At 33.6% G+C, this 11338-nt stretch overlaps 1 protein-coding gene across 1 annotated transcript; it reads left to right on the top strand.

The window, feature by feature from the left end:
* Window positions 1-1141: 1141 nt before the first annotated feature.
* Window positions 1142-10356, top strand: LOC132549967 (REST corepressor 3-like). The gene is made up of 14 exons (XM_060213958.1): window positions 1142-1300; window positions 1443-1502; window positions 2696-2767; window positions 3524-3576; window positions 3681-3842; window positions 4366-4481; window positions 4767-4836; window positions 5087-5115; window positions 5412-5607; window positions 6310-6387; window positions 6700-6757; window positions 7140-7330; window positions 7688-7839; window positions 8231-10356. The coding sequence occupies exons 1-14, from the start codon at window positions 1195-1197 to the stop codon at window positions 8337-8339; spliced, it is 1452 nt and encodes a 483-aa protein (XP_060069941.1). The 5' UTR covers window positions 1142-1194; the 3' UTR covers window positions 8340-10356.
* Window positions 10357-11338: the final 982 nt, after the last annotated feature.

The following is an 11338-nucleotide window of genomic DNA, read 5'->3' as shown; positions in this document are numbered from 1 at the left end:
AAATGACCTACGATACAAGGTGTTTAATCTACACGTGTGTTTTAGGAATATCAAGTGTCATTGATGGCTAGCTAACCTTTGTGAAGCCCCTGTCAGACGTGATATTGATTTTCAACAAAAAATATATAAATCCATATTGTATCAAATCGGTATAGCGTGTGAAATCGAGCTGTGGGCTTGATGAATTTCATATGATAATCCCAATGGATTTCTAAGCAAAACTGCATTACGTCATATTGACGTCAATTAGGCCTACGTCATTTTCATACTGGTCGGTTACGTAATCTTTCGATAACACATAACCTAACGTTATTTAAAATACAGTTTCAAATTATTTTTAGTTCCAAGCGTTCAATTTTATTACCTTTTGATATGTAACACATTCAAGTCTTGCCAGTGCTGCGATCCAGAAACCGCTCAGATATTGTTGAGTCAAAGCTTTTCCGTTCTGACACGTTGAACGGGGAATAAGGTGTACGGTGAGCCAGACGCGCAGTACGATATATTATTTTCTTTGTGTTCCCCTGAAATGTGATAAGCTCTTAATACAATTTTTAAAGGTCTCATCACAACTATATCATCAGCATCAACAATAATAAGTGTGTTTTTCGTGTTTAAACGGATACCTTGCACGGAATATGGTGGATATTCACCAATAAGTTATAATTTGTAATGAAGGAAAATTTTGAAAAAAATGCCTGCCAACATTTATTATGCCGTTAATAGACTCGAAAGATGTGCTTAGTTAGATAATTTATTGTACTTAAATCTCAAAATTTTGGATAATAAATTTCAAGAGGTATGGAGACCCATTGGTGGATACTCGTAATTGGCCGAATTGTGTACGTTGTTTGCAGAAGTAGCATACCAGCTAAGCGCAATGATATCCACCGTCTTTGGAACCATTCGCTTCAGAATATCAAATTCCATATTTCATCTACAGACAGGCTTAGTGGGAGTAAAAATACGTTCGTATTGAGCGAAAATAACATTTAATTCATCGTCATAACATCTTTGTGTTACAAACATGAATTCAAATTGGAACTATATTCACAACTGAGGATGGCATCGAAAACAACGGTGTGATCACACTACACTCTGCTTGAGTTACCGACGGCCGTAGTTTCCGTGTGAGGACAAAAACTGTTTACCAAACTTAAAGTAATCGGGAAAACTCATTTTTTGGAGAGTATAATGGTTATGGCGGACAGAAATGTCGTAGATATTAGAAATGGAAGGCGTTCTCGCTGTGCAAGTCCAAATGACTTTTCAGACGACGACAGCGCCGACTCTGATCACGGTAAGTTATCGCCGTTTGCTTCGCACATGGTGTTAACGATAATCTATAATGGGTACGATTTCTTCTTTTTGTTTAAATATGAAAATTCCACATTTTATCATTATGCTTGAAGATAACAGTGACAGTAATGTTTTTATTATAGAGGGTGGTGGAATGAGAGTGGGGCATGATTTCCAAGCAACAGTTCCCGAGTTCACCCCAGGTGAGTAATGTTTTCGAACACGTTGGGATAAAACAGGTTCATAACAAAAAATATATAATTTGTGGCGAATTCGTTTTGGTTGTATTTTCTTTTTTGTTACAGCTATTAGATGAAGGAATGGACATCGTTTTTGGAAAATAAATTTATCAACACGTAAACGGATGAAATTAAATTGCACATGCATTAAAACTATTCATATCCGTTTTTTTTTCTCTTTTAGATTGATTTTTTAAGACAAATGTTTTTTCTCATAGTGTCATTAGCCTGTTTATACAGACAATCTGCACTGCTGGTTGATCTGCATTTTGAATATTACATTTCAGGCTTATATCGAGACAGGCCTGCAAATATTGATACAGTGCACAAATTTGTCAGAATGCAAAATAATATCATAAGATCGATCCATTTCATAAAACAGTATCAACATCAATGGAAAAAAAAGTGGTCATTGTAGTTGTTTGTCCGTTTGGATGCACTGTAAATGGATTTCTGATGCAGACCACAAAAATGAGGAATTTATGAAAATAGAAATTGTGCATGTTTTAGAAAATTGCCAATGTTGGAGAAAAAGGGAAAAAAAACTTCTTTCCAGAAATAGAAGTGTTTGTTTGCCTTTTTTTTCCTTTGTTATTTAGGCAAAGGGTATGTATATATATCTTATGAAATATGAAGTTATTAAATAAGATAAGTTTTTCCATATTGCGACAAGTTGTATGGCTAAAGAAAACTTGTTTAATGACAAAAAGCAGCTTGATATTGGAATAAATTTCAATTCATGTTAGAATATTAAAATCAGACCAATTCTTTGTCAAATGTCAATAATGTTATGCATTTGGAATCTTTTATCTAAGTGTATTTTTTTTTATTTAAAACTTTTGTTCAATATATGAGACCTTTCAAATGCAACTGTATAGAAAAGGTTCCCTTGCAGAAACAACTCGAATAATCTTCTGATTTAAATGTTGAATGATATTAAGGGGGATAACTCTACTGAATTTTAAAATATGTAGCATAGAGTTATGTCTATACTAACTTGGATATGGATTTAAATAAGTACATGATTTCCATTGACCAAATTTTTGCATCTTGAATGAATTTTGATTTTTGTGTTCTATAATTTATTACATCCAAAAGATAGAGAACAAATACATTTTTAAAAACCTGTGATATTAATAATATCTCCTTTTGTTCAGATCTACGACCTGATCAGCGAAATGAAGCCATTTTGGTATGGGCTCCTGGAAGCGAGTTGTCTGATATCAATGGTAAATACATTTCCAAAAGTATTAGGCCATATGTATAAACTATGCAGTTTGCATGATGTATCCTTTCTTAAAACAACTTCATCCTTACTTGGTACAGGCTTCAATCTTTGAAGTTCTAAATCCATTTTGCTTTAATGATCGAGAATACAGTAATTATGCTTTCTGAAGGATTGAGGTTATGTTACTTGTCCCTGTAGCAGAATAATTCTCCCATCACCTTGACAAAAATATACAGTAATATGAAGTCCTTTTTTTGCTTATTAAGCTAGTTTATCTACCAGTAGGATATAGTTCAGAACCCTCTTCATGCTGATTTTGAATTGATGATGTTGAGATAAATTTGTAATATGATATGCTGGTTCCTTGATGTTAATTTCTTAAATGATATCTTGTAGGCCAATACTTGGCCAGATAATTAATTTTCTCCAATGTATTATGTGAAAAATGTTTTATGTGACACTAAAATGAATCATTTTCTTGTTATAATAAAGATTCACTCTGACTATTCTGGTATTTTGATGATATATGAATAACTTGTGTGTTTACAGATTTGACACTTTGTTATTAAAATAATTGGAAAAAGATAGGTAATTGTCAGGTTGTGTACTCTTGTGTATCAATATATCATATTAATGTCATTCTTGTTGATGATATATTTATTTTGAAAGGGGAATATAGATTATACAATATCATTTTATCATAATTATAAAACGGTGCATATCAACAACAAATTAAAAATAAATCTTTTTTTTTTAGTTGATGAATATGTCACAATAGCCAAAGAGAAGCATGGTTACAACACTGAACAGGTAAGTTCACGAATTTTGTACCATTAAATATGGCATTATTTTGTGAACATTATGAAGATGTTGTCTCTTACAAGGGACATAACTCTTACTGATTTGTGTTTAAGGCCCTTGGCATGTTATTTTGGCATAAACACAACATAGAAAAAGCCTTAGCTGACCTGCCCAACTTCACCCCCTTCCCTGATGAGTGGACTGTGGAGGACAAGGTGTTATTTGAACAAGCATTCAGCTTTCATGGGAAAAGTTTTCATCGCATCAGACAGATGGTAAGATATATTTTAAGATGGTGTTGTGGATGTAGTAAACATTTATAATGCGATTGTACTGGGATTTTATCAATAGTCAATAAATTTACTTTCTTGAGTGCATTTTACAAAACATGTTTTTATGATGTTATAGACTCCAGCTTGTAAATAGGTGACAGTTAATCTATTGAAATTAGTAGAGATATATTACTTTCTACTCCAGAATTATTTCTGAGTTATCAGAATGACCTTGAAATAAATGTTTTTTGCAATATTCACAGAAATTCTAATTGTGTGTGTGATCAAAAGAAAGATCTTGATGAAGATTTAAAATATCAATGAAAAAATCTTTAAAATGTTGTTAAACTGCAACTTCTGTTCCTCAGTTTAATAAGTAACTTAATTTCTAGCTTCTCTGCCAATTTCTCAACAACAGTTAAGAGTATAAAAGTAAAACATGAAATAGAAACAGATGTTTTCTGTTAATACCAGCGATAAATTTTGTGTGGCTAACATGGAGTAAATGATTCTTCTTTTTTGATAGTTGCCAGACAAGTCTATTGCTAGCCTTGTCAAATACTACTACTCCTGGAAAAAGACTCGATCACGAACAAGTCTAATGGACAGACAGGCCAAGAAACTCAGTAAAGCTGGAGACAGGTAAATATGCAAATGTTTAATCATATACTTAATTAGATCCTCAAAAATTAACCTCTAAAGTTTTAAATTATCAAATTTCATTGATTGAACTTGTCTTGCATGAACATGGCATGACTTTGGTTTTAAAAATTGATGGTTTGAATTAAAAGAATATTCCGGTAAAGAATCTTTGCTAAATTTCATTTAGAACTGTTTCACAAGATAAAGAGATGATTTAATGTTAAGCATCAGGTCATTATAAAGGGAAAAACCTTGTTACCTTTTGTGCATTTGTTTTGTTTATAGTGACGAGGAATCAGGAGATGAAAATGGTAAACCAGCAGAAAATGGAAAAGATGAAGCCAAGGAAAATGAGGCATGTAGAAATCACTCTCTGGTTATTGATAAATATTGATTTGTGATGGTAAATTATCCCATAACAAATGTTTTTTAATGTATAATTTGATTCAAGATGAGGTTTAAAGTGATCTTGATCTTGGAAAGATTAATGGTTTTGTTTCCTAAGACAGCTTAGATGATCCCTCACAAAAAAATGTACCTAGCAAAACAGATATAGCATTAGGTCAGAGAGCTGGATTGTTTTAACGTTTTGATTTTGGTTGTAGAAAGAAGACAGAGAATTTTATCATGAAAGGTAAGTGAAATTTATATCAATGGTCTCACAATAGTGCACAAAATACTAGGTCTTAAATGTGCTGTATGAAATTCATTATTGATTGTTGACAAAACTGAGAAAAAAATAATATACTTGAGCTATTACCTACTAACATTCAGATGATATAACAGTTAAAGTAGAATATAGCAATTTACAATATGAGCAAAATTTTGAAAGAATTGATTTTGAAAATTCTGCTTCATGTAAGCTAATGAATGTTAAAATTGTTTATCTTGGTATTTTGCTTGCTACAAATATGGTTATGGTTTATACAGGAGAACCGGTGTGATCAGGTCAAAACGACATGACCATGGCCACAGTCGACACAATCCCATGAAACACAAACGGAAACCTCCACGCGGAATGCACATCAACACCGAGGATTTACAGCTGGTAGGAAGTGGTTTGTCTGGTCAGGCTGAAGCACTGCTCAAAGCATTGGACACAGAACTAGTTTCAATCAAGCGACAGGTAAATCCCTTGATCAAATTATCACAGGCTTAGGCAAAATGAACAGTGTGCTTTGCACTCTATGGTCAGTGTAATGCTTGTTGAATAATACCATGTCAACTGGTATCGTGTTTCATATTAATATCATTTTCAGTGAAAATTTTGTCACAAGTATTGAAGTTATCCCATTCCTTTCTTGAGAAAGCTGAACCACACTAGAGGCATTTGCTCAGGTTTGCGATGTACCTTATTATCATGCAAACAACTCAGGAGGCCAACACATTACCTGTGACTCGGGAGGGGTCGTGTTTGATGAAGGGCAATGTAATGCTGTTTGTTGGTAACTCTTTAAAATAGTAGTACATATAGGTGGGATAAGGGGCATTGTTTTATTGTAGATGATGGCTTCTCAGATTTTAAGTCTCAAAGGTTAATTCAATTTTGAATGTACATCTGGCCCGTTTACTTCATAAAAAGTGAGACAATTTCCTGGAATATTGGTTTAGGAGTGATTTCTTGAATTTTCAGCAGTCAAATTCGTTAGAAGGGCAACATTTTTTTTTTTTTTTTTTTCAAATTGTCAATGATTTAACCTCAACAGTATATTATTTGTGTAAAACATAACGTGACAATTATTCTGTAAATAGTGATATCTGAATCCATTGATTACTACAAAGAAGAAAATGTGGCAAATTTTACACGTCTTTATTGTGACACTTTTAGGTGCAGAATAACAAACAGATAATCAGCATGCAGAAACACAAACTGACCTGTGGTATAGATGAACTAAAACCTCCAGAGGTAAACTACACTCTCAGATTTTGGTTTCATATGATATAAAAACTTTCAAAATATTTCTAATTGTATCATGAAAGAGGTGGTGATTCATAACTTGTAAATATTAAACCACTCCATCCTTTGTAAACAAAATTAAAACTGAAATAAAAAGTACCCCCTCCCCCAGTATTGTGTCAGTAATGAAGCAAATATTTGTGTAAATATGCCTCTTAAGGTTTGAATATAATTGAAATACCGATTAGCATTCTGTACTGACAAGTAGTTTTATACACTTTTTTATAGACTGATTGTTTTATATCAAAATTTATGTTTCAGAGTAATCAACGTATTAATGCAAAGTGGACCAATGAGGAGCTATTGCTAGGAGTGCAAGGTTAGTAGACATATAGGTATTTAAAACAAGGAAAATGTACTGCAGTGATGTCTCTTAACAGCCCCAAACCAGAAGGAAGGGACCTATAATTTTGTGTTGTGTCCTTCATCTGTCCTTCCATCCATCCTGCTGCTTTTGTCTGGGCTGTATCTCCTACATTACTTGTTACTGAAATGTCATACTTGGTGTAAAGGGTCCCCAATGTGAGGCAATGTACCTATGTGAGACAATGTGCTTTATCAAAAGTAGGTCACTACAACCTTCATTTTGACCTTTGACCATATCAAAATTGATATTTAGTATTTGGATTCTGTCATGTTGAGAAGGGTTTGGGGACTGTAATTTCCTGAATTGTTATAAAGTGAAATTGTTTTGTCTACAGGTGTCCGAAAATATGGAAAAGACTTTCAGGCTATCGCAGAGGTGATAGGAAACAAGACAGAAGCTCATGTACGAAGTTTCTTTGTAAACTTTAGACGACGATATAATTTAGATGAAGTGCTGGCAGAGTATGAAGCAGAACATGGGACAGACAATACGAAGGATGAGGAAGAGACAAAAGAAGAGGAAAAGGTGAAAGACGTTTTGTGCACACTATAACTGAATGTTTTTGTGAATATATTTACATTAATCCCAGACATTTAAATCTTTATTATTTTTTTAAATTTTGTAAATCAGAAAGGCAGTTTTTTTATTTCAAAAGAATGTATTTTCAGAAAATCCATAAAATTATGGTTTTGTAAAATAATTTCATCCTCAAGGAATCCATTTTTAAAAATGATATTCCACCGTCCAAAAATAGGTGAAAATAAAGCCTCTTGAAAAAGTGTTTACCTGACAACAATAAAGCCACAAACATTGTCTTTCAATTTGCTGATAATGAAATACTTGAAAATGAATTTACCCAATTTTGCTGACATATTAATTCAGATGGAGACTGACTCTAATGAGATAGAAATGAATGGTATCAGTACTGATGACAAAAATGGGACCTCAGCCTCCTCTACTGCTCCTCCACCTCTCCTCAAACAAGCTCAGGGATCTGTTAGCCTGCGGGTGCCATCAGTACCTCAACACTCCAGGTAAACATGCATCACTCTTCTCTAGCCCATTGTATGTAGAAGAAATTTATGTTGTACATGAATCATACAGGATTTATTGACAGTATTTATCTAAAGTATTGTCAGCTAGTTTCATGTCCCCTCCATTTTGTAGGGTTAGATGGAAGAGTGAGGACTGTTGCCTATGTCCATCTCTCTTGTCTGAACCAGTTAGAGAGGATTCCTGTGTGGAACCAGCAGCATGGGTGTTGGGCCATTCATTTTCTAGTCTAATAAATCAATTTCAACATATTTTGCAGACTGATCATTTTACCTGCATAGCCTGCTCTGTATATGCAGTACTTCCTTGAAAAATGTTTTTTTAGAACCAGACAGCATTAGCATCATATTAAAATCTCATTTTGTTTTGCAGATTACTTCCTCCCCAAAGAACGATACTTCATCAACCACCTCCACTGATTGCTGGCCGTCCTAATTCTTCTTCTCCTTCAAATATCACAAAGTCCGTCAGTGCCTCTTGATAGTCTACAAACACTTTGTCCGCTATATTATAAATGTTTGGGCGGAGTCTTGTATACTGTAACTGTTAGGGCAGAATTTGGTATACTATAAATGTTAGGGGCAGAGTCTTGTATACTATTACTATTAGGAGCAGGGGAACAGAGCCTGGTGTACTTTAATTGTTTTGGACAGAGTTGAGTAATAATTGAGAACTAGTAACAACAGAAGACTTGACACATTTCCTGCACTCACCCGATCTGATCTTAAAGATGATATCTGTTTAGCGCCAAGCTGATTAAGAACACAAGAAGCGATATTCAAAATGTGCCATGCTCTCCAAGACAAGTATATCCAGTTAGTGATGATAGTGTTTGCCGAACTTTAATTTGGAGAGGACATTGTGATGTGTACAGAACAAAATGTCTGACTCTGGTCATGAGAGGTCTGCTGTGTACTGCATGCAGAATGTGTGTATCTCACAAGAGGTTGAGCACATTTTTCTGTGTACTGAATGCTAGGAACCTCTGATCAGGAGAGTACTTTGTTGTGAACCTCTGATCAGAAGAGCACTCTGCTGTCATCAGGAAAGAGATATTTGTACTGAATGCCTAACTCTGGCCAGTGCAAAAAATTTTGTACAAGTTATTTGATAAAGTGCCTATTATAGGTAACTTCAATATATCTTAAACACTGGCTAATACCATTGATGATATGACCATTAAATATTTTTTTGGCATTTTCACATAGAAATCATATTGTGTGCATGTACTACATTTGAAAACCAATATTTTTAATTGAATCAAAATTTGTATAGGGTCAATAAGAACTGTACATCTTCATTTTATTTCATTGAAAATACATGAATGAGAAGAACACCTACAATTGAATTTATCTTGTGCAATAATTTATCTTGTATCCTAGTTTTGTATGTAGTCTCATTTGTTTCCTGTCAAGTGTAATAGTTAATTCTATCAACTGTTTATTTGTTAAAATATTCTGGATATCTCTATTCTTGAATTTGTCATTTGAAGTTTGTTGGGAAAATCTGCAGCTGAGAATATTATAGAAGCTATTTTTGTGTAACTTGGCTCAGATATTTTTTTACAAGTAGTTTCTGAGATTTTGAGAAGAATGTCACTTGTACAGTGTTCCTGTAAAATTTATCCTAATTGATTTTAACCAGTTGTAAATTGGTGTCATGTTTCCTAAATAGTGTTTGTGAAAGTTGTCATACACCATTAGGGAACAGTTTAACTTTACCTTGTTGCTTTGCTTTTTCTGTTGGAGTACCATAAGTCATTAGTATTGTCTTTCTCAAATTCATTGTAGTGTGTAGACAATAGTTTTGGTGGGTTTAGTGTATTTTTCTTTGTCTTACAGACAGAATTGTTAGTGGTAGATTATCTAATTAGTTCCAGAATCACTTTACCTGCTAGGTGTACATGGCACAGTGATGGATATGACTGTCTCTACAGTTGAATAATTTGGAAATATTTCGAGACACAAGATTTTTTCCAGGTTTGGGAAAATTCCTCAGAATTGCCATTGTCATGTAAAATTGGTACAGCTCATTGTAGTGATGAACATCAGTAGGCCATGGTTTTGTCGGGTATATCAGGTCCTGCATATTTCCAATCACTCATTTGCGCATGAATCTTTTTTTCTTTTTTTTATGTACCATCATGTTGCTGGGAAAGTATGTGATTTGTCACACCATTTTGTAAATAACTTTTTTATTTATTATATGTATTTGCAGTTTAAGTATATATTTCCCATGATTTATCTTTAAAGTGCTCAACTTTATTGGATGTTACTAGAAGTTGCATTTGGTTTACCTTCCCAATCATGACAATTATTTTGGATGGGTACTGATGTACTAAGTGTGTGTGACAAAAATGAAAGTGTTTTATAGTTTTTTTTTCTCTCTTTCTATCAGTTTCAACTAACTATTCATTCCATAACCACTGAGATGTGAAGATGTAAATTAGTCGTATAATATAAAATGATGAAAATATAAAATAAAAGCTGAAAACAAAATTGTTTTTTATCTCATCATCAACCCAAATTCTGATGAATCTTTTCTTAATGTTTGGTCCATTTCTGAACCAATATATCAGTTTCGTTGAAAGTCTTTTACAGTCCAATAAGAATGAATTTTTTGTCTGTCATCATACTGTCATCATACTGATAAGATGACCAGCAAGTTGATTCTCATTGCTACCAAATACATTGTATGTCGATTACAGACTTTTACACAGTTATGTTAAAATTTCCCAGTTTTTTTTTTGAAGAAATTTTAACAACCATCTGAAAACCACCAATAGGGTCACATTTCAGTAGCATGCTTAGACAAAACCAAACCAGCTATTGAATGTTTCACACGATGCACTGATATATTGTACATTACTTTGACATACTGTGGAGCCAAGATAGATTGGCCTACATAACTGCAGATACGAATCTGAGGTGTACGGTTCAATATTTTCTTTCATGGTGATTTGTGTCACTCAGAAAGCTTGAGAAACAGGCTTGTCTGTGCTGTCATGGTCGTCTCTACAAAGGTATGATGAGCCACCTACAAGTATTTCAGTAGCCATCAGTTACCACAAGAGAGCCCAACTCAAAATGAACCTGGCTGATCACAGGGCAACAAATACAACCTACTTAACATTATGTTGATAAATTTGCCAGCCCTATGTTGACATATTTCCTGGCCAGTTGTGATGTACATTGAAAGAATTCAATAGGAAAGCCTAACCTTTGCTGATTCTGTTTCCTTGAATATAAAGAAATACTTAACAATAAAACACTAATTGGCCATAAACTAAGAGTATCAGTGAAATTGATGAATGTCCCAATAACAACTTTATTGGACACAAAATTTGATCAAAAGGCAATAATTCTGTAATCAAGAAGTAGCAGTCCCTGACTTTAGTATACTGGACATTCTCTTGAGTATGACCAATGCATACACCCAAGTTTTAATAACTCCTAAATTATACAAAAGACAGCTATGGTT

This window comes from Ylistrum balloti, unplaced genomic scaffold (assembly GCF_031769215.1).
Source record: "Ylistrum balloti isolate Yb309-2 unplaced genomic scaffold, AGI_CSIRO_Ybal_v1 Utg370094, whole genome shotgun sequence".
Taxonomy (NCBI): domain Eukaryota; kingdom Metazoa; phylum Mollusca; class Bivalvia; order Pectinida; family Pectinidae; genus Ylistrum; species Ylistrum balloti.
Note: the sequence above shows the minus strand (reverse complement) of the source record. Positions and strands in the feature narration are given on the sequence as shown.

Bases quoted from the DNA above. Each gene is read 5' to 3' on its own strand.
- LOC132549967 (XM_060213958.1), top strand. From the start codon at position 1,195: ATGGTTATGGCGGACAGAAATGTCGTAGATATTAGAAATGGAAGGCGT. The intron at 2,768-3,523 runs GTAAATACATTT...TTTTTTTTTTAG, and splicing joins CGAGTTGTCTGATATCAATG to TTGATGAATATGTCACAATA. The intron at 7,840-8,230 runs GTAAACATGCAT...TTTGTTTTGCAG, and splicing joins TCAGTACCTCAACACTCCAG to ATTACTTCCTCCCCAAAGAA.